The 23,952-nt window shown below is 32.8% G+C and overlaps 2 protein-coding genes across 2 annotated transcripts; one reads left to right on the top strand and one right to left on the bottom strand.

Moving 5' to 3' along the window:
* The first annotated feature begins 12,328 nt into the window (after nt 1-12,328).
* LOC141710664 (uridine kinase-like protein 5) lies at nt 12,329-17,396 on the top strand. The gene is made up of 15 exons (XM_074513213.1): nt 12,329-12,480; nt 12,566-12,677; nt 12,769-12,860; nt 13,477-13,546; nt 13,634-13,749; nt 13,969-14,065; nt 14,765-14,844; nt 14,997-15,191; nt 15,322-15,405; nt 15,487-15,547; nt 15,983-16,043; nt 16,396-16,489; nt 16,558-16,630; nt 16,695-16,777; nt 16,881-17,396. The coding sequence occupies exons 2-15, from the start codon at nt 12,566-12,568 to the stop codon at nt 17,055-17,057; spliced, it is 1,395 nt and encodes a 464-aa protein (XP_074369314.1). The 5' UTR covers nt 12,329-12,480; the 3' UTR covers nt 17,058-17,396.
* Nucleotides 17,397-17,540: 144 nt separating this feature from the next.
* LOC141712088 (SAGA-associated factor 29 homolog A-like) lies at nt 17,541-23,739 on the bottom strand. Its single transcript, XM_074514885.1, has 9 exons — nt 23,367-23,739; nt 22,476-22,569; nt 22,155-22,231; nt 20,603-20,712; nt 20,344-20,429; nt 19,772-19,825; nt 18,147-18,297; nt 18,010-18,023; nt 17,541-17,929 (listed from the first exon to the last, which is right to left on the bottom strand). Exons 1-9 carry the CDS (start codon nt 23,488-23,490, stop codon nt 17,827-17,829), a joined length of 813 nt encoding a protein of 270 aa, XP_074370986.1. The 5' UTR covers nt 23,491-23,739; the 3' UTR covers nt 17,541-17,826.
* Nucleotides 23,740-23,952: the final 213 nt, after the last annotated feature.

Genomic DNA, 23,952 nt, shown 5'->3' with positions numbered 1-23,952 from the left:
TCTTGGGATTACAAACCAAATTTCGCTGATATTTCTAAGGATTAAAATTACAACTTTGTTTTCAACTGCGTATGGAATTTGGGGGGTAGTTGTTATAGCCAAAATTTGGGATCGGGTCATTTTGGGTCAAGAGTGGGTCAATTGGAGTAGAATTGGGGCAAATAGATGAAGGATTGAGTTGTAGGCTGCAATGTACTAAGGGAGGACGCGCCCTCTTTATATAGGACACGTCCAACATTGAGTGGACTTGTATGATTTGGGACGTCTGAGGTGAAGGTTGTTATGCCAAGGGATGTGGAGGAAATCTCAATGCGTCAAGGACGCGTCCAGAGCGCAGGGCGCGCCTTGCATGGGTATAATTGACAAAATAGATTTTTCACATGTTAAGGTTGCAATACAAGGGAAATGTGTGCATCCTATGAGAAGAGGACGCGTCCTGTTCTTGGGAGATGCATACTTTTGGATAGTTGGGCTTGTCCTCACATAGGACAAGGAAAATAGGGATATCTTGAGGACAAGGCGATCATGGAAAGAGGAATAGAGATTGTTTTTACTAACATATTTGTTGTATTTACTCTTTGAAGAATTCCCTCCTTGAGACGGTCAATGAGGGGGATGTCTATGAAAAGCTTGAAGGCCTCCAGGGGTATGCCTGATGATTGAAGGCATTCTCATGTATTCAACGGGTGTCCTCGTTGGGGATGTGGGGTTAACTTTGGTGTGTGCTTTGGGAGCTCTATTCTTGTATTCAACGGGTGTCCTCGTTCGAGAACTTTGGAGACGTCCTGCATTTTGCACCCAAGAGCTTGGGATCACATGTCCTATTATCTGGTGGGTTATCCTCATTCGGGGGACAGGAACTGTTAGGTCCCAATGTGTTTGTAGAAGGGGGGGTTGAATACAAACAGTACCAAATAATCGAATTAAATGCGGAATAAAAAATGTGAAACAAAATTCAAGTTAAATAAAAATATTATTAAACTTGAAAGGTGTTACAATAACTGTATCAATTACAAGGAATTAATCTCAAATTAATTATCACAAATCTAGAATAAATTCGACATGAACTTTTTCTATTTTTGTAATAAAAAGATTCAAATGCTAAACGCAATTTGAGATTAAGTTCTAGGGATTTTGATCCGCTAGATTGTTACACAAGAACAAGATAAATAATTCTAGTGGTTTGGATTTAACTTTACAAACTAGAAATGTGATCTTGAATTAAGCAGATGAAAAATGGAATGTTTCAGAGGCGGCTGCTTTTGCTTTCTGTGTTCTTGTTTTGTGTTCTGTGTTGGATAATGTGAATGAATGCTTCTTCTTCTTTTAATCAATTCAGCCGAATGAAATGAACTGGAATGACAATCCCATAGCTGGTAGGACTTTCGGTGAGACTATCCTTTGAACTAGCAAGACAATCTCAACAGCTAGCAAGACTTTCGGTATGACAATCAAATGAACTAGCAAGACTATCAGAATGAACTAGCAAGACAATCCTCCTCCCAGTGTAACTTTCGGTGAGACTATTGAAAATGGCCTGGCATGACAATCGGTATGACAATCCTGATTGTCATGCTAGTTCATTTTCAATTGTCTTGCTGATTTAATGCAGATTTTAATCCAATTAAAATTCTGAAAAACCTTAATATTAATTCAGAATTAATTAATCAATTAATTCAATTAATTCAATTAATCAATAAATTAATCTTTGCAGATATAATTTATTTTCTTAATTAAATTATATGACTTAATTAATTAATAGAGAATTAATACTAATCTTGAGCAGCAACCATTCTTCTGAAAATCTTCTGAAAATCTTTTGAAAATCACTGTCAATTATGAATCAATTCCACCACTTCAATGTTGACACTCGATGTACTGTCTGGTTCATGAGTGACTAACTTCCGTGACGTTTCTTCATGTATTGACTTTGACACTTTGATTTTCTTCAGATTAAATCCTTGTAATTAATGATACTCTGACGAGATCTCTGTCACTTGATTAAATCCACAATCTTGATTTATATCACCGAGGCATGATCAATTTCTTGAACTTCTTCCAGTGAATTAATTCCTCAAGTCTGTAGATGAACCTTGTTCCTGAATCCTTTGACAGATATTACTTTGCGAGATCTCTTTGACGGTAGATCCACTATTTACTTATTACATTCTTATTTGAGTTGAGTTGAATCCTCGAATATACAAATAGGCTATGACATATGACTTACAATCTCCCCCTATTTGTTTGTTAGACAATAACACACAAATACCTAGAGGATAACTCAACTAACAAATAAGAAAAAGATATAAAAAGAAATGCAAAGTAAATAGTAGAAAAGTTCTGGACTAGATTTAACATTTTCCAGATTCCAAGTAGATGTTCCTCTAGACTGAACATATCTTCAAGTAGTTCCATCTTCATTTGTACAACCATATTTCCTGTTGAGAAGCCCATATCTCTCTTGCTTCTCCCCCTATGAGAATCAACTGATTAAAGAAGATCACCTTCGTTTACCACATCTCCCGTACAATAGGATCCGCAGATAAAAACCAATGGTACTCCCCTAACAGCTTCTTCCCTTACTAGAAAATCACCTTGTGTTTACCACCTCTCCCGTACAATAGGATCCGTAGTTACAAACAACAACGGTGTGGTGTAGTGTACATGTAGGATCTTTTTCTTCCTCCCTGCTATTTCTCCCCCTTAGTTGAGGAATCCTCCAAACTATTACTTAAGCTTTTATATCCCCCTTAAAGAAGTAATGTATGCCGTCGTCTGAAGGAGTTCTCATATTTCACTTGGTTGGAAAAGAAATAACAAGTAGTTTCTATTTCTTCCTCACTGTGAGTATGTGATTCTGTTTAGTGTACCTCACATGTGTTTCACTCTTCTCTCCACTGGTGTTTACACTCATTCTCACAAGTGTATCACTCTTCTCACATAGCTCCATAATCCAGCTGTACCTGCAAGGAAAATCACCTTAGCCATCCTTAAGGAGGTCACAGGTGGTGCAATGGGAGTTCGCAAATTCCCATCCTTGTTAAACTCGTCAGATGAATCTGAGTCATAATCTACAAGTTGCTAGTTTCCCTTTTAGGGTTCCAGATTTGAATTCTGGGAAGGTAAACAATGATCCAACGAATTTAGCATAAAGATCAAAGTTCCCTTCTAATGCCTGTGAAGACATTTCATTGTGACTCATCAGGTAATATCTGAATCATTGTCAACAAGTTGCCGATCTGCGCCTATGTCAGATCCACTATCCGCAGATGTATCCAGGGGATTTAAGCCTGGGGAGGTAGACACTGACCACTGACATATAGCTTTTGGATCAGTATCCTCTCCTAACACCTGTAAAGGCAATTGGTCCATTAACAAACCTTAAACAATCGAATCTGACCTTAAAATGGTCGAAACTCTTGTTTCCGTCAACTCATCCTTTGTGTGTGTAACCTTTCCTTGTGCATCAAGAATTGTTTATGTTTGAAGTGGTGACACTACATTGGATACCCTGGCCGACAGGCAAATTTCAATAGACGCACCCTGTTGAGAGAATGAATCTAGTAACTGTTTATGTGCCTTTTCAGCCATTACATCTTTTTGAGAAGATGTATGGGGGTTAGCAGTTGTCTCGGTTTAAATACTACTAATCTATGTAGGAGACAGAGCTACTGGGTTGACTATAGAACCTTCCTTATGTGGTGCACTAAGGCACTATCTCCCTCACGCTCATTCATAATACATTTAGTGGTAAGAGAGTGTTGGTTGGTTCTGTTTCTGTGTTTGTCTTTTACAGTCTGGGATAGATGTTGTGGGTTTTCAACCTCATGACTGTCAATGAAAGAAAGTCATTGGAGACTGAAACTGTATCACAGAACATATGGTAATAGAGAGAAAATGATTTACAATAGTGATTTCAAAAGATTTTACATGACATAAGAAATCACTAATGTATAAAGAAGTTTGAGTTCAATGATAGCATTATCAATATATCACTGCACATATAAAACAATATGATTGTGCCTAGTGATAAGAGAGTTATATATATGACGACTCTACTAGTTCATATAAAATTATAACTTCTGTTAGAGTGCCATACCATGTCCTTGACGATTGCTTGAGTAGTACACTAGTTCATACCAACCTGAAGTGAGACTGTGAAGAAGAGATTGCATAGTCCAATAGATCTGCAGCTACAAAGTCCATGAACTGTGGTGCACTGACTTCCTCTTTTGACTCACCAACCAGGAGTACACTTGTACACATCTTACTAGAGTCCAATTCCAAGTGTAATGTGCAGCAGGTGCCTGATATGTCGTAATTTTCTCAAGTCTCGTCACTGGTGCTATATGTTAGATACTGCTTCCTGATAATAACCTAGCACAATATACAAAATTTCACTGATAACATATCCAGCTTGCAAACAGCCATATCCCTCAGATAAACCTTTGCTGTTATCTCCAAAGGTAACCATGGGGCCAGCTTTCTCAACCATATTTGATAGCAGGGCTCTATCTCCGGTCATATGTCTTGATGATCCACTGTCAAGAATTCACACTACCGGTTATACCTGTTTAATGCCCTGCACTACAAATGGATTAGACCTTCTTCGGAACCCAAACTTGGTTGGGCCCGGCATACTTGTAGAATTGTCCTTTGTCAGGCAAAACAACATTTTTAACTTTAATGGTCTCAACTTTCTCAATGGCTGAACATTTGACCTTGTAAACAGCTTTAACAAATTTCTGTTTAAGCTTAGGCACAAATATCTCCTTTCTAGCCTTAGAAGGACTAGCAGTCTTAGACCTATCATGCTTCTTGTTATTCACATGCTGACGAGGAGTAGTCTTATCATTAGAAACATGCTTACCATTAAAATAAGCATACATCATATTAAAAGCACAAGACATACAATTAGAAACACCACATGCTTTATGAGAGATATTAATAGCAGGCAATTTATGCATGGTAGACATGGCATTTTTGTTATCCAACTCATGTGTGTCTGAGTTAGTCTCAGTTGCTTTCACAACTTTGACTGGAACTTTCGACACACTCGACTTGGAAATAACCTTCTCATTAGCAAGATCTTCAGCACGTATTTCTTCTTGAATAACAGAAGAGGTCGCATCAAATGGTTCAGCAATTGATGGTTTATAGAGGGGTTCATCAACACCCTTAAGCACATGTGGTACTTCCCTCCCTTTAGCACAAACACGAGGAGGGGAGTTTATGCCTAATTCTCCAATAGCAACATTGTAATCATAACCTATTCCAGATGTTTGATTAACAGATTGCTTACTGTAGAACTCTTTAGCCTTCGAACAAGAATTGAAGTAGGCTCTAACCTTAGTCTCAAGACCGGTGATCTTGTCTTTGAGAATAGTTTCGAGTTTTCTATAACAGTCAACTCTATTCTCTAGAAAAGATACTTATTCTTTTAATTTGTCTTGATTAATGTGCACAAGTCTTAATTCATTGACCTCTTTCTCAAGGTCTGTGATCTGTAAACTTAACAGTTCATTATCACGACGTGCACAATCTAAGTTACCTCTTAGATGATAAACCATTTCAGCATCAGAAAGTTTTACCTCTATTCTTGACGATGAAGTTTTTCCATCAATAGCCATAAGAGCAAGATTTCCTTCATCTTCACTGTCAGTATCATCCCAGCTTCTTCCCTTTGCCAGATAAGCCCTTTCAGAGTTCTTTCTTACTTGCTTTGGCTTCCTACATTCTGTGGCAAAGTGTCCCAACTCATTGCAGTTATAGCATCTAATGGTGCTCCGATCAACCATCCCTGTTTTATATCCACCACTGCTGGTGTTAGAGGATGAAGATCCACCTTTCTGGAATTTGTTATAGTTGGACTTGTACTTAAGCTTGGGATTCCTCTTGAATCTGACATGGGAGAATCTCTTGACAATTTGGGCCATTGACTCGTCTTCCAATTGCTCCAACTCTTCCAAGGAATAAAAATCATCACTTGATTGATTTGTAGTAGGAGGATCATATTCTGCTACTAACATATTTTCCTCAGCCTTGGAACACTGTACCATTCTCTCCAATTGTTGAGATTGCTGTTGTTGTTGACCTTCAGCTACAAGTGCAGTAGATGTGCTGACCATTCTATCCTTCCCGTAGACTTTCTTCTGTTGAATATGCTCCAACTCATAGGTTTTTAACACTCCATAGAGCCTGTCCAAAGAAATCTCACTCATATCTCTAGCTTCTCTAATGGCAGTGATTCTATGTTCAAGATGAGTTGGCAGTGTTAAAAGGAACTTTTTGTTGACCTCCCTGATTGAATAATATTTCCCATTTATGTTCAGGTTGTTGATCAACGCATTGTATCTCTCAAACACTTCAGTAATTCCTTCTCCTGGATTTGATTTAAAATATTCATACTCAGAGGTTAGGATCTCCAACTTGTTCTCCCTAACTTCCTCTGTGCCTTCATTAATCACCTCAATAGTTTCCCACATGTGTTTGGAATTTTTACAGTTCATCACATGTCTGTTCATCAAGGGATCAAGGGAATCAATTAATATTAATTGAAGGCTGGCATCCAAGGAGGCTTCTTCTTTTTCAGCAGGAGTAAAATCTTCAGGCTCTTTTGGATAGGTTCTAGCTTTGGTAATCACAACATCATCTACTATCACCTCTGGTTCAATAACTATCGGAGTTTTTATCCCCTTCTTTAACAAGTTTGAATATCTGGGATTTGCCACTTGTAAAAACAAGAGCATCTTCTTCTTCCACATAATATAATTCTCTTTATCAAATTGTGGAATTTTAACGGTTCCAACTTTTTGTGAAGTCATTATGAATTTTTGAATGAATAAAAATTCAAGGAGTTGAAAAATCACATAAGTCTAGGATCTTGATTTGTTCGTTAATCAGAAGGCTCTGATACCAATTGTTAGGTCCCAATGTGTTTGTAGAAGGGGGGGTTGAATACAAACAGTACCAAATAATCGAATTAAATGCGGAATAAAAAATGTGAAACAAAATTCAAGTTAAATAAAAATATTATTAAACTTGAAAGGTGTTACAACAACTGTATCGATTACAAGGAATTAATCTCAAATTAATTATCACAAATCTAGAATAAATTTGACATGAACTTTTTCTATTTTTGTAATAAAAAGATTCAAATACTAAACGCAATTTGAGATTAAGTTCTAGGGATTTTGATCCGCTAGATTGTTACACAAGAACAAGATAAATAATTCTAGTGGTTTGGATTTAACTTTACAAACTAGAAATGTGATCTTGAATTAAGCAGATGAAAAATGGAATGTTTCAGAGGCGGCTGCTTTTGCTTTCTGTGTTCTTGTTTTGTGTTCTGTGTTGGATAATGTGAATGAATGCTTCTGCTTTTTTTAATCAATTCAGCCGAATGAAATGAATTGGAATGACAATCCCATAGCTGGTAGGACTTTCGGTGAGACTATCCTTTGAACTAGCAAGACAATCTCAACAGCTAGCAAGACTTTTGGTATGAAAATCAAATGAACTAGCAAGACTATCAGAATGAACTAGCAAGACAATCCTCCTCCCAGTATAACTTTCGGTGAGACTATTGAAAATGGCCTGGCATGACAATCGGTATGACAATCCTGATTGTCATGCTAGTTCATTTTCAATTGTCTTGCTGATTTAATGCAGATTTTAATCCAATTAAAATTCTGAAAAACCTTAATATTAATTCAGAATTAATTAATCAATTAATTCAATTAATCAATAAATTAATCTTTGCAGATATAATTTATTTTCTTAATTAAATTATATGACTTAATTAATTAATAGAGAATTAATACTAATCTTGAGCAGCAACCATTCTTCTGAAAATCTTCTGAAAATCACTGTCAATTATGAATCAATTCCACCACTTAAATGTTGACACTCGATGTACTGTCTGGTTCATGAGTGACTAACTTCCGTGACGTTTCTTCATGTATTGACTTTGACACTTTGATTTTCTTCAGATTAAATCCTTGTAATTAATGATACTCTGACGAGATCTCTGTCACTTGATTAAATCCACAATCTTGATTTATATCACTGAGGCATGATCAATTTCTTGAACTTCTTCCAGTGAATTAATTCCTCAAGTCTGTAGATGAACCTTGTTCCTGAATCCTTTGATAGATATTACTTTGCGAGATCTCTTTGACGGTAGATCCACTATTTACTTATTACATTCTTATTTGAGTTGAGTTGAATCCTCGAATATACAAATAGGCTATGACATATGACTTACAGGAACGCGTCCGACATTTGGGGTGAACCGTGGTTATACCCGTGTTCGTAAATCAAGGGAGATAGCTTTAGCGGAATATTATCCTTGCGCAGAGTGATGCACTATCCGTGAAGTCCTACGATTACGGACGAGCCTTGGGCATTTGCAGTTGGACCTCATAGTTGGACATTCCTAAAGCTAGTGGAAGATGGATTCTGGAGGGATTGCGATCGGGCCTAGGAATGAAAAGTCTAAGCCCATTAGATTTCTTGTTCCCCAAGAACTACGTCAGGCTTGATCCCTATATAAAGGGTACGTAGGCACATTGAGAGGGGTAAGAAGGTAAGAGCTAAAAAGGAGCCACCACTTGCCCTAATCAATCTCAGCCACCAATTAACATACAACCACCATACACCGCTTGATTTTCTGGCAAAGAACCACCGTCACAGATCTTGATTCCGGCGAGAAACCTCAAACTTTGTTGTTACCAGATTCCTCCGTCAACAATCTTGATATAATATTTAATTGAGATGTTAAGTATTATGGCACTTTTTCATGTCAGTAGTATTGCAGCAGTTTGGACTGAATCTGTTCATTAAATCATGGCAGCATCTGTTTTGTCGGAGTCTATTGTGAGGGCAGGAGAGTACTGAGTATGAGTAAAACACTAGTCCATTTATGGACAAACCTTTGCTTGTTTCAGTATTCTACTCCAGTTCAAATTAAGTCTATCGAACTTAACGTCAATTATCTATTCTATATATAATAGGAGAACATGGTAATAATATTCTATATATAATAGGAGAACATGGTAATAATATTCATGAGATTAAAAAGTCTCATTGAAATGACTAATTTACCCCTGTACTTTAAATTTATATAAAAGATGTTGTTGGGATGAATTGAACCCGAGTCTTTACATTCACAAGTACATCACCTTACCATTACACCACACGGTTACTTAAGTTTTTTATCATGCAAAAAATATGTGAGTGTCGTAAATAAAGACAATTTATTTAACTTTAAACATGATTACTAAAATATTTGTAGAGTTAGTTTTGAAAAATTGAATTTGAGATATAAAGTTAAACATAGTACATAAACGGATCATTCCTTTATTTATTAAATATTTTTTAATTTGAAAAGTATGTCATTCATTTTTAATATATTTTTTTTTATAAAAAATAAATTGTACATATAATTAATTTTTTATATGTTGAAAAGAGATACACTTATATAAATAATATATATGTGTACTACATATTTTGATAAGTTATAATTAGCATATTTCGATTTATTTCAAATTCAAAATTAGAACTTGACCCATTTTTCAAAAAATACTCGAAATTTGACTAAATGACCTGCCCGTAAATACCACGTCACTATCTAGGTTTAATTTAAATTACGAGTTCGACTAGAAAATCTTACCAACAAATAAAAGTTTTGTGATAACTTATGTTGGTAAAAATTAATATCTTTAGGTCTTTATAGAATTAAGTCAATTGATAATATATATCAAATTACTAGCTTCAAAATCATAATTTTACCCATTTGAAAATATACTCGAAATTTGACTACACCCAGCCGAAAATACATCATCACTATCTAGGTTTAATAAATTTAACTTACGAGCTCGAAGAGAATATCTTACCAATAAGGATAAATTTTATAATATCTTATATTAATAAAAATTAATATTTTTCAGGTCTTTATACGATCAAGTCAATTAATATTATGTATCAAAATTACTAACTGACAGGTTTTACATTATTGCATCTGGAATTTGACCCAATATTTAAATATATTCAAAATTTGATATGAGATGTCACAAGTTTCGTTAAAACTACGAAGATATACCAAATCGATTTATTTATTAATGTTTCACTTTAAAAAAATTAGGTTTAAAATATTATTCAATGATGGTGAATTTATTAAGAGGTGCTCCTAAATTCCTATTTTTTCATTCTCTTTAGAAAAAATTAAACTACAACTATAAAGTAAAATTAATAATTTTCATTAACATGTTATTTAAAAAATGGTAAGACATTTAATACTTCTTCATAAAAAATAGTTTATTTATTGAATTATTTAATTAATGATATATTTATATTCAAATATTTGTGAGACAAATCCTAAATTTTATATTATTCAATTTGATATGGTTATTATAAGTAATCATATACATAAAGTCCCTATTTTTTGTGGAGTTCTGGAGTCCAAATCCTAATTTTATATTACAATTCAATCTAATGGTTCAAGTTTTATGTTTCTAATAATTTAAAAACTAAAATAATAAACTACATGATATAAACGTGTGTTATAGTGTTATATCATTAATGTCCAGCAAGTTGAATATTTACGTGTTCTACAACGTGAATGCGTATGTTCTTCAAACTGATCATGTTCTATAAAATCATATTAGGTGTAATGTTCAACTTGTCAAATGTATGGGATTTGCAAGATTTTTATTAAAATAGTGATATTTGTATAACATGATTCACATTATAATATGTTTTACAAATTTTTTAATACTATTTTACTTGCAGAACATATATGTACCCTACTAAAAACAAGTACTTAATAGAACTTAGCTTAGCTTATATATATATATATATATATATATATATATATATATGAAACTTGAAAAATTAAAGAATTCAATATTTTGAAAAAAATATATTTAAAATTAGCAATAATAAATTTACAAAAAAATATTTAGTGTTGGAAAATATTGTACAGCTATTTTGAATTATTTGAAAAAATGTTAAAGCTATAATGTATTGTACTATTTGATTTAATCCATATTATGATATCTAAATAAAAAAATTTATATCAGCCGATATTTTGCAAGGATTAACAAGTCCAACTAATATTTATAAAAAATCATCAAATTGATAGTATTTAATTTACATAATTTACATACATACACATGTGACTTTATCTTTACCAATATTAAAAGATTCAATTTTAATGGTGTATTTCAGAGTTATTGATATATATACTAGAATAAAATAACAAAAGTCTTTTATGTTCTGAAAATAAGAATAATCAATTAAATTTAAGTTTTTTTCAATGTGTTAAAAACTAAATAGATTATGTCAATTTTAATTTATGAATTGACAATTATCTGACATCTTAGAAAATTAACTTTGTATAATAGAAAGGATTAAAAGCTAACTACACGGTGGAGATCTACTTTAGTTAATGAATTAAGACATTAACAGTGATATTAAATCAACATAAATGTTGAATTAAAAAAATAGCATTTTTCTTAAAAAAAACTTATATTAATTGTAGTGTAAATTCTATTTCGTTGAATATTATGATTACACACTTTAAATATGCATTATTAATCCTTTTAAATTAAGTAAGATAATTGTAGATTAGTAATGACTTTAGTAATAAAATATCTCACGATTTATTTAACCAAAACTCAAAAAATTTACATGACTCTGCAATATACATGTATATTAATTTTTAGTTTCTTTTATAAACATATTTACAATATTTGATGGATTAACTTCAATCTTTTACTTTTACACTAACCTGCTTGTATTCATTTAGTAAATATAAATTACACAACACAAACAAAAAAAATATTTATTATGATTAATGAGATATATTAAACATGTTATTAATGTTTACATGAATATTATACACATCGATGAATACTCAACTTGTATTTGATATGTTTTAGACGTTATACAATTTTATCAATACGAAAACGATCAATAATTTAACTGATAGTTTTGTATGGTGTAAAAAAAAATCTAATAAATGACCGCTCAGACGAGTTATTATGCTAGTTATTGATTATAATAGATACCAATAAACGGTTAATGGAATTGGAAAAAAAATTGTTTGGGACAGTTTAGTTATGGTTAATTATTAAAAATTGAACGTTCCCCAACATGTAAGATTAGATAACGGTTCGGTAACAATGGAGCTCAAAGGATAGTTGCTGCCAACAATTCGATTGGGCCTAATAGCAAAGCCCATGTTTTCGGGCTACATATATTCAAGCCGGGCACGACAAATGCGCTTTCTTTTCCCGCTATTTTAGCTTTCTTTCCTGTTCTCCAAATTTACCTTCTCTTTGTTCCCGAGAACTTAAAACAAGCTAACACCAATACAACGAACACCTGTTTAATGTATAGTTACATATAACTACACTTTATGAATTCGTACACCTACAAACTCATTTTAATAAAATTTACATTAGCCACTCCATAAAGGTAATGATTGTGTTTATGTATAATCTCTACCTAGGTTTTTTTTTGTTGTGTAGATGAGAGATCCTTACTAGTTTTTTCCTTACAGATGATAAATTACGAGGAAGGATCGGGCAATTTAGCCTCGGATAATCCACATTCCATTCAATCAAATAGTATTTCAACACAAGAGGTTTCCACAAAGCAGCCTTTTATTATTGGTATGTACATTTAATTTGTCAGATTTTGACTGTTTTATTATTCTTGGAGATGTTGATAATTGACACGGTGATAAATTATGTATACCCTCAGGTGTTGCTGGAGGAACTGCCTCGGGCAAAACTACTGTTTGCAATATGATTATCTCGCAGCTTCGTGATCAGCGAGTTGTTCTTTTCAATCAAGTAATCTTAATTCTCTTCATCTATTTATACAATGTTGCTTTTACTTTTTATTCTAATTTATAGGTTCAGCTGTATAAGCAATGGCAATTTCAATATTTAATTATGCATAAAATTTAGTGCGACTCTGCAAATACAAGAAACGACGCAACATACTAGGGAGTGTTGGCACACACTCCATCTTTGGTTGACCTTCAAATCTAGTAGAATGCTGGAATCTATTTTTTAGCCTTTGCTGGATTTTCAAAAATTAGTTATGTAACTTTCAACCCCCTATTTTAATTACGTTACTTCTGGGTTCTTTTAAATCCTGGTTCTGCCGATACAATTTAGAACAAAATGTATATTTGGATTTGGTACAGAGCCAGTACTAAATAAAAATTTATACCGTTAGACTTAGAGATGCAAAATAGCACATTCAAATTGCCTACAATTAATCATATCCTATTCCAAGTGCACTTTAGAGTCTTGGCTAGAAATTCGATAAGTCTTACACTATTGATCATTTACTCATTTCATTGCATGGAAAATTGTTGTCTCTCGTGTTCCCATCTATTAGATATTGCCCTTATCTGCAGTTCTTATTTTATATTGATCTGATCTTAATATGATTATGCAGGACTCATTTTATCACCCACTAACTGATGAACAATTTAAGAATGTCCATGACTACAACTTTGATCATCCAGGTAGCTATATTGTGACTAATGTATTTAGGCTGTTCTGCTTCTACTGTGCTTATTATGTTTACTTTATACTTCATCTTTTTCTTTCAGATGCCTTTGATGTGGAGCTCCTACTCTCTTGCACTGAAACATTAAAGAGTGGGAGTGCAGTTAGCATCCCAAATTATGATTACAAGAGGCATAAGAATTTTGAAACATCACGGACGGTACTAGCTTGCATTCATCAAGTTGGCTTGCCAAATGCAAACCTAGCCAAAAAACACATATTAATAAAAAAAAATTAGTTACAGTCTTTTTTTGACGCATAATGCCTCTTTGAGAACCATAAAGCTGTATTCTTATAACATAAAATTGCCACTTTGTCTATTTTTTGGTTACATGATTTTATACATTATAATTGTGGCGCAATTAATGATAACACACAGGTTAACCCCTCGGATGTCATCATAATAGAAGGCATTTTGGTTCTTCATGATCATCGTGTACGTGACCTCATGAGCATGAAAATATTTGTTGATACAGGTTCTTTCTATTGTCTATGATTTCTTGACATTGATTGAATTTATGTTTCTCTACTTATGTACAATAGGATCAAAAGAGATAAAATTTCCAACCAAGTAATGTGTTAGAAGATATAGGGCGAACTTTTTGTGACCATAATGTCTGAAGCTAAGATATTTTAATGGACTTTCAACTTAACATATTTACGTTCTGTTTCTGGCAACACTAAACATAAACAACAGAGAAATGTAAACTTTTAATAAACCCGGTTATAACATATTTGAGATCTTCCATGAAGTATGGACTGAGACCATGTGCCATTTTAGCTGATGTATTCAGTATATCTTTCCTAATATCACTCGTCCTTTTTTTAGTTATACAAACAACAACGAATAGTGCAACAGAAGATGCTCATAATCGTGTAGAATCGTGAAACTTTGCAAATACCAACAAAGCTAATAAACTACTCATATTTAGTTCAAAGAAAAAATTTGGAACCCAAAGGTTGACTAATTATCAAGTTCTTTCGGACAGCAGTTGGAGTAAACAAACCTTATGTGGGGTTTTTAGGGAGATGAAACATAAACTCTTACAAAAATCATAAGAACTCCACTTCCCTTTCACATCAACAAAGACGTTAAAAATGATTTAATTATTGATGAGAGATGATTCATGCTGATATATCAATTGTTACCATGTGGTCACAATTAAGATCTGCAGATTCTGATTTGCGCCTTGCAAGAAGAGTTCAGCGGGACACAGTCGACAGGGGGAGAGATATTCAGTTTGTGCTTGATCAAGTAAGTACAGTAGGTTTCAAAATTTTATGCATGACTACCATATAAGTACTACATTGTCATACAGTTATGTAAAACATCTCAACTACTGACTTATCATTTATGTATTTTGTTTCAGCAAATTTTTTAACCGCCTTATGTTATCTGATATGCAGTATGCTAAATTTGTGAAGCCTAGTTTTGAAGAGTTTATCCTTCCATCAAAAAAATTTGCTGATATCATTATCCCTCGGGGAGCAGATAATGATGTCGCAATCGACCTGATAGTACAACATATTTTTACTAAGCTTGGACAGCACAATCTATGTCAAATATATACAAATCTTTTTGTTATACAGTCAACAAATCAGGTAACTATCAGCTTCATCATTTTAATCTGAGGTAGGTTTGTACTAGACCTCTCTTTACACTCAGGATACTTTAGATGTAATGATGAAAGTTAATTGAATGAAAGGTAACATAACTTTGATTTTTTATCAGATACGTGGGATGCACACACTTGTCCGTGACGTTAAAACAACAAACCATGACTTCGTCTTCTATGCAGATCGACTGATTCGCTTGGTATTTAGTCTCATTTGCATTACTCTGCAAAGTTGAAATCCTTTTTCATGTAATATGGCATGACAAGATCTGGTGTTATAGGTTGTCGAGCATGGTCTAGGTCACCTACCATTTACTGAAAAGCAGATCACTACTCCTACAGGTATGTCCACAACTATGACATGCTTCCATGTTTCAAAAGCAAATATTCTGCATTGTGAATCACTTGTTCATTTCTAAGATTTACATTTTAATTTTTAGATATCAGTTGATCTCGAGGTCAAATTAAACAACTGAGAATGTAGATATCTTTTTATGAAGCCTTTAGATGGTCACATTTAAAAAGACAAACTTCTGTAAAACGTAAAGTGTTATAATAGGGCAAAATGAAACTATTTGCACTTGTGGCCATGAATCAATAATTTAAGACGATAGAGCAGCTGGATCCTCAGAATCTGTCTTGTCAAAAAAGCTTTTTGCTTGAAATCTACTTTTTTAATATACAAATATGATTGCATTTTGTAACGTAGACCACCATATACTGTATTAAGTTTTCCCTCTGGTTAAGTGATTTCTTTGGTCATCTGACTCGATGCAGGATCTATATATACGGGGGTTGTTTTCAATAAAAGGCTATGTGGAGTCTCAGTTGTCAGAAGGTATTGATTCTCATAGTTTGCCGATAAAAAAGAGAAATTTTGATCCATGCACCATGTGTATTAATAGTGTGCACCGTACCTGCATATAAAATTTTAGTTAGTTGTATAGTTGTAAAAGCAGTTCAGTAGCAGTAAGCAGTAAAGGTAGTAGTATGCAGTAAAAACCAACTGTCAGAGTAGTATTAATTTTAAACAAAGGTAAGCTTAGGTAAAAAAATACTACATGTAAATTTTAATATAGAGATGTTGAGTTTTTATTATTTTTAAAGAATAAAAGATAAGAATGCCTATTAAAACTAATTGCAGTGTTTTTTGTTGACATTGTGGCTGATCTTAATTTTTCTGGTGCCAGTGGTGAAAGTATGGAGAATGCCTTAAGAGCATGTTGCAAGGGAATTAAAATCGGAAAGATCCTCATCCATGGTGCAGGCAACAATGGCCGACAGGTAAGAGACTATACATTCTCTCTATCTTTGCGTTTGAAGAATTTCTGAAATGTAAATTACTGGTACAGTTGATCTATGAGAAGCTTCCAGCAGATATTGCTAGCCGCCAAGTGCTGCTACTTGATCCAGTTCTTGCTTCAGGTTTGTTACATATGGACTATATTAACTTATTAAAAAAATGATTTTACTGATTCTGTATTAACAGGAAACTCTGCTGTCAAAGCAATTTCTCTACTACTCAATAAAGGTGTACCAGAATCTAATATCATTTTCCTTAACCTTATAGCAGTAAGTTTTGTTTATGTCCACCTCATATTTTGAATTTGATTAGTCATTGAGTTATCGACAGCTTCTTGCTCTCCTGTGTTGAAAACATGTGCTAATGGTGCAGGCCCCTGAAGGAATACATACTGTTTGCAAGAAATTCCCTAGACTGAAGATTGTGACATCAGAAATTGATTCATCACTAAACGAAGATTCACACGTGATCCCAGGCATGGGAGAATTCGGAGATCGCTACTTTGGAACTGATAATGAGACTTCTCTTTCACGCCAAGGTAGCACATAACAGCAAAAACAAAGACTGCGAAAATGAACCCTTTCATAAAATGTTTATACATATTCTTCTTGGTTATAGATCCAAAAGTTACTGTTATACCAATTACCTGATGAGAATATTATGTCCAATGTACAACCCTGGGCTACTTCCATAGAGATTATACATCATATAGATTAGCTCCTTCATAAGAAATTTACAGAATATGGCAACTTTCCCACCCTACTACTAGTACTAACTATGCGGACGATATGATTTATATTTTCGTTGCATATTGGGGTTTTTTGTGACCCATGCAGGGCAGCAGATTTTGGTTTAAACAATGTACTTAATTTTTCATCCCCTTCGGCCTTGTTATGGGTACGGGTGACGTAGTTGTATGCATTGTATGTGTTTAATATAAAAAAAACATCTATCGATGTTACACATAACACATAAAAACATAACAGTGATATGTTCCGAAATCAAGATTTAAACTTCAATTTGGAAACTTGCTTGAGAAATGAACAGTTTGGTATTCTAAAATTTATGTCATAAACATCTTTAGATACTATTCCAAATAAAGCTCTGTCGATAAACAGTTACTACACATCTAATGTTTTGTTACACTTTAGTATAACACAATAGATACAAGTGGTTTGCCCCGGAAACAAGAATAACATACATTTTACATAACTACCAGAGCTAATGTTTTCCGGAGCAGCTCAACATCTAGACTGAAAGGTGACAATGCAATCATTACTGAGACTGTATAAATAAAAGCCCCTTAACAAAATTACATTTACTGGCCGTGTCCTTCAGGAAGAGCAACTACTTTGTGGAAGGGTACAGATCTTTGAGGCAAAGATCCATCTTCTTCGTCATCATCAAATTCCAAAATATAACTAAAAACGAAGTAAATGTTAATAGATTTATTTACCCAAAATTTCTGTAACTATATTAGGACAAGAGACAAGTGACTTACTCGTCAATCCTCCTCTGCTAAGTTGTAATGTGGTTAAGATATCACCCCAAGCATCCCAGGTGAATGTAAGATTGGTTAAAATATCAGCGAAGGTAATGCAAAACTACATGTAGATTAAAGCATTTAGATAAACTTACTTTTCGAGTATGGACTACAGTTGCTTTGTACAATGCAGTTGTTCCCGGATAGACTGCCAAAACATGTCTTCCTAGAGGGAAATCTTGAGCGCTCGATGGATCATTTCGCTTCGGGAAAGGAATAATATGTGACATAGGCAACTTGTACTTTCTGAAAATTGCATTATCATATTATAATATATTATCAACTATGGTGATAAACTGTGATTAAACACAAGCACAAGAACCTCATTTCAATTGCTTATATCCAATGTGAATTTTAATACTAGCATACTACAAAATGTAACCATCCAAAAAAGAGAAAATAATTAAGCAACTAAAATAAAAAATCTGGATGCACAAGGATTCAGCAATACTATACCTAAACAAAATAGTGAACCGAATTCTGCATTCTCATTCATTGTCCATATGGAGGATATCTTCATCTTAAAAGTGGAGCAGGGGAAATTAACTATTTTGTATATATTAGGAAGAAAATATAAGAATTAAATATAACTCAATAGTTGGCCACATTTTTCAATGATATGCTGTTACTAATAAAAATGACTTGTAAATGTGTAGTTTCAACCACAGTCTAACACACTATTGACATATACTGAGATCTGTTCATTTGAGTGCTGGAGTGTTGAACCGAAGGCCCTGAACCTAATAGGCCAGACACATACATGTCCTGAAAACTGAGGGTTTAATATATCCAGGGAAACGGATAAAGCAATTCTTTTAGTTCATATATCAAAAAGAAAAATTTTGTAGTTCAGTATAATTTATAGTAACATCACAATTTATACTGTCACTTTGTCAGACAAAATTTATATATAATGAGTGATGAAACTCTGTAGGAATACATCAGTTCACAATGGAAGTTTTTGACTAGGGATGCACAAACGTCAATAAGTGGCATCGCAGATCATAAAACCCATAATTTTAATTAATTATAGAAAAAAAACAATTTTAATAAAAATGTAAAAGAACACTAGATAATTGAGCAGTGCATCGAGCTTCAAGAGTATGTAAATGCTACTCTTCGAAAGTTAAAATGCAAGTCACATTTGGCCACATACTTGGTATTGTGCATGGTATTGTGCAGGATACTAATTACTAATTAGTAATAACACCCGCATAACCACTTATGAAATATAAACTATAGTATATATTTCATTGCCAAGAACACCACAGAGACTGCCCAGAAGCCATATAATCCCTCCGTCCCCCTCAATTCTTTACATTGGGGGACAGGGGCTTGACACGCACTTTAATACTCTTATTAAACGTAGTTGCATAATTTTTAAATTTTTTTTTTCCTTCTACATAAAAATACAATGTTCAAATTTTTATACAAAAAAAGAAAATTTTAAAAATGAATTCCGGAACTATACTTTATAGTTGCCTTAAAATGCGTGTCAAGCATGTGGAAAAAAATGTAAAGAATTGAGGCGGACGGAGGTAGTAATACTGTTATCTTTTAGAGTAGATCTAAATTAGGAGTATGAACTTACATAAAATATTTGAAGTTGTATCAGCTAGACTTAGGACTAAAGTATGCACAATGTGCAACAATAACATTAAAGATATGTCTGATGCTTTATTAAATTGCAAAGGGAAGTTAGTTACGAAAAAATGGCTACCTCTGTCCAGTGCTGTCTTCATCATCGCCTGGTTCCTCATCAAGTACTTCAAATCTGTGCGGGAGTAAAAAGGACAATTCAATATAGAGTTAAATACTATGTGTACTACAATCTGTGACTTGCCAGCCTACCACACTGAAACCAAATACTATCTTATATATAGACTTTTTTTCACTTGTCATTTATAAATAGTTAAACCAACAATTATCCAAATGAAAAAAAAAATTACTAATCCCTCTCTTATATAATGCTAATAAAAATATAGAATTCCTATTATTCTCATACTATTAACTAGGCGTATACACAAAATTTTATAATTTCTCGAAGAAAATTTAAATAGTATAACACTTGCAATTATATTTCCGAGCAATATATTCCAAGCTATATAATGGGTAAATACCAGCTGAATCATGACATGACCTACAGTGCAAGGAGGTTTTCCCCTATTAGGCATCAGTTTACAATTCATGTGCAATTGTGTCATTGGCAGGAAGTGCCAAGGGGAAAGCGGAAGTTAAAACATAAATTACATTTATTGAGCCCCATGGGTAGAACTGTAAAAGTAAGCTTACTCTTTTGATTCTCTATCAAAATGAATTACTTTGACAATGAACCAATCATCTTTATCTGCATCCTCTAGCCTGACCCTAGCTGCTACCTGAAACAATATACTTAATTGCTTCAGACAGAAACAAAATTAGGATTTCGGCTAAAGATTATAGTAACAGTCTCTGTGTTGTAAAGTAAACAGACCATACAGCAATAGTGATACAGTACACTGTGTGATATTTACAGACATATCTGCGCTGTATTACACAAGGCAATGCATACCTGTTCACCCTTTAAACTTGCAAGGGCATCCAGGTGGTTCCGCATCGAAGGGGAAACTCTTGATATATCTGAATCACCCTTTATTCTTTTCTTTTTTTGCTCGTTACCTTCTGCAGTAGAAATAGACCCGAAAAACTTTAAAAATACATAAATAATGAACGCACCTCTAAAATGAAATCACCGTTTCACCGTTTCAACTATGACTAAAAAATGGTACAAGTTGAATTATATCCTATATATAATTGGAGTAATGGAGTTTTGGTGATATGGTTTGGTCGTCATGGGTAGATTAGTAATTTACATGTAAAGAAATAAGAAAAATCAACGCCTGGTGATGTGCCTAAGTGTACGGGGAGAGCAAGATATGTTATGTCATAGGTTATATTAAATGCATGACAAAAGAACTTAAAACTAAGAGAACTAAAGTAATAATTTTTTTATATATTTCTAGACAATTAAATAATTTAGGAATAATTAATAATAATTAAAAGTTTTTCAAAATGTATAATTAGTAATTATTTTTTGTGATGGTATAATATACAATTAAAAAAAAAATTAATTTAAAATTCACTTTGCAAAAATAAACGAAATTAAAATATATTATTTTACAAGAACTTAAAACTAAGAGGACTAAAGTAATAATTTTTTTATATATTTCTAGAAAATTAAATAATTTAGGAATAATTAATAATAATTAAAAGTTTTTTCAAAATGTATAATTAGTAATTATTCTTTTTGATTGTATGATATACAATTCAAAAAAATATTAATTTAAAATTCACTTTGCAAAAAAAAACGGGATTGAAATAATTTTATAATTTTTTATATAAAAAGTAAAAATTGGTGTGAAGAATTTATTATCGTCCTTCTACAAGTATAATTAGTAATTATTCTTTAGTATAATTGTATTAAAAAATGTTATTAAATCAAAAATTATTTAGCTAAAATTGTGATTGGGATTCGAATATATTAATTTACAATTTTTATAAGAAAACGGAAAACTATTAACGTATAATATAATACAATATAGAGTAACAAAAATAAAATATTTTACAATTTGAAGATTTTAAATTTAGAAAAATATGAAATTTCGTGAAAATATATAACAATAATTAAAATAACAAAAGGTTAAACTTAAAAAAATGTATATAGATATTATTTTACAATTCTAACTAATAATTTTTCAAAAAAAATGAATAAAAAAATCATAACTAATATAAATAAAACTTCCCGTGCATTGCACGGGTACAAATCTAGTACATATAATTGACCATACCATATATCATTTCATCTAAAATTAATAAGGAATTTATACAATCAAAACTTTTTAAATATACACTAGAAACATAATCAGCCTCACATGATATATCTTTAATTAAGACAAGTACTTAAATAGGAAATTTAAGAAGAATAGAAGGGTTGAACATTTCAGGTTCTTTACAGTATATGTTTACAGTAACTAGGACAGACAACAGTTTATAAAAATAGACACATGTTATTAGTCTACAAGACAACATCCAATTAATAACATTGTATAACTTATATAACCCACCTACTCTTCTTCGTTGTTGCCCTGGAGGTCCAGAGGGTAGCAGAGTATCCATCTGACTAATCAACTGAGTGGCAATACTGCATGGATGTAAGTAACAGTTACTTATGTATCATATATAAAGGTCACAGGAATCACTAAGATGGAAAGTAAGTAGGATGCCAGATACTTCACACAAGTTTAAGTAATATTACACTCAACCTAGACACGCACATTTACAAAAGGCCCCCGTCCCTGGACCTAACTTAAAAAAAAATATTTTTCTAAAGCAATTTTTGAACTATAGAAACAATAACTGTGCATCTGTTTGTACAACATGCATACCTCACTTCACTTTCAGAAAGGTCTTTTGCTTGAGTGTACAACATCTTGAGCCTGGATAGTGAACTATCACCAGGCTTCTCAACCACCTCAGGAGCTGCATCCAAATGCCAACATTCACATATCATGACAATCTTATATAGGACAGATAAGCTAAAACAGAAGTGTGCCACATAAGCATGCAATTTAGTGACATATCACTGGGAATCATACCAGAAGAACATACAGAAGTTCTTTATTTATCACAGCCCTTCAAATCATTGTTTGAAAACACATAATTTTTAAAAGCATCTATATTTATGATAGGCACACAAGGTTGTTAAAGTTGGCCACTACCCCTATGCGGATTTTTGAATTTCAAACCCATGACCTTTTGATGCGGAAGAGGCATAGACCTCTACCCCTAGACTATCCCCGAATCATCAAAGCATCATGATCTTTTGCTAGATAACAACACAAATCCACATTTACATAAATTTTTTGAAAAAGCTACTAACTATTTTAACTACAATCTACTAATAAAAAAAGGTCTAAACTTTCATGTCAGTGTATTAGCGGGCAACATAAAATCAAATAAACACCACAGAAAACCGGAATTCGAGATAGCGGCAGTCAAGTACCCCAGGCCCTATAAAATTATTCATCAAACCATATTAAACAATTAAGTACAAAACAAGCTAAAGGTGTAATTTTTACAATCACCTAACCAAAAAAAAAACACAACTTGAGCAATGAAATATCCATATGATGAACCAAACAAATATCCACATGATCAACTAAACCAATCATTACATAGACACATATACATAAAACAAAAAACACATAAAAATCGAAACTTTATTAAAAAGCCAAGAATTAAAAAAAACGAAAAAGGAAAGGGGGGGGGGAGCAAACTTGATTGAAGCTTCTTGTGCATCTTATTGATCTCAATAAGTACTTCCTCTTGTTCTTTCCTTACTCGATCCAGCTCCTTCGCATTGTCCATTATTCCGCTTACGTCAGCTGACGTCGACGACATTTCCCCCAAAATTTACGATCTTTCTTCTTTTAACTAGTACTAGCAATTTTGATGGAGATTTTTCAGACAATACAAGAGGACGTGTAACTATAATTAGTGTTGTTTTGTTCAATTTTAAAGTATGGTGATCACTTCATACATACAGATAAATTATGGCATATATATATATATATACAGAGGGTCACCGGAAGAGAAACAAGAAGAACCGGAGCAGAAGGGGATCGGATTTTTTTTTAATTATTTTTTTTGTCTTTTAAATTTGTTTTGGCAATTGAATTCAGATATTTTTGTTTAATTTTATATATATATGTTATACTACTCTTGATTGCGTTATTTTATAACATAATTGGGATAACAACAAAGATGCGAATTAATAACTTTAAATAATATTATCATTTTTAATTTTGTTTCAATTTTTTATTTTAATTTATAAAAATTGAATAGAAATAAGTAAAAGAAGGA

This window comes from Apium graveolens, chromosome 3 (assembly GCF_009905375.1).
Source record: "Apium graveolens cultivar Ventura chromosome 3, ASM990537v1, whole genome shotgun sequence".
NCBI lineage: Eukaryota > Viridiplantae > Streptophyta > Magnoliopsida > Apiales > Apiaceae > Apium > Apium graveolens.
This window is presented reverse-complemented; position numbering and strand designations above follow the sequence as displayed.

Excerpts from the sequence above, each read along its gene's own strand:
- LOC141710664 (XM_074513213.1), top strand. The coding sequence starts at position 12,566 with ATGATAAATTACGAGGAAGGATCGGGCAATTTAGCCTCGGATAATCCA. Across the intron at positions 13,750-13,968 it reads ATTTTGAAACATCACGGACG|GTTAACCCCTCGGATGTCAT; the intron begins GTACTAGCTTGC and ends GATAACACACAG. Across the intron at positions 15,548-15,982 it reads GCAGATCACTACTCCTACAG|GATCTATATATACGGGGGTT; the intron begins GTATGTCCACAA and ends GACTCGATGCAG.
- LOC141712088 (XM_074514885.1), bottom strand. The coding sequence starts at position 23,490 with ATGTCGTCGACGTCAGCTGACGTAAGCGGAATAATGGACAATGCGAAG. Across the intron at positions 22,232-22,475 it reads CTTTCTGAAAGTGAAGTGAG|TATTGCCACTCAGTTGATTA; the intron begins GTATGCATGTTG and ends ACATCCATGCAG. Across the intron at positions 20,713-22,154 it reads GCAACAACGAAGAAGAGTAG|AAGGTAACGAGCAAAAAAAG; the intron begins GTGGGTTATATA and ends TTTCTACTGCAG.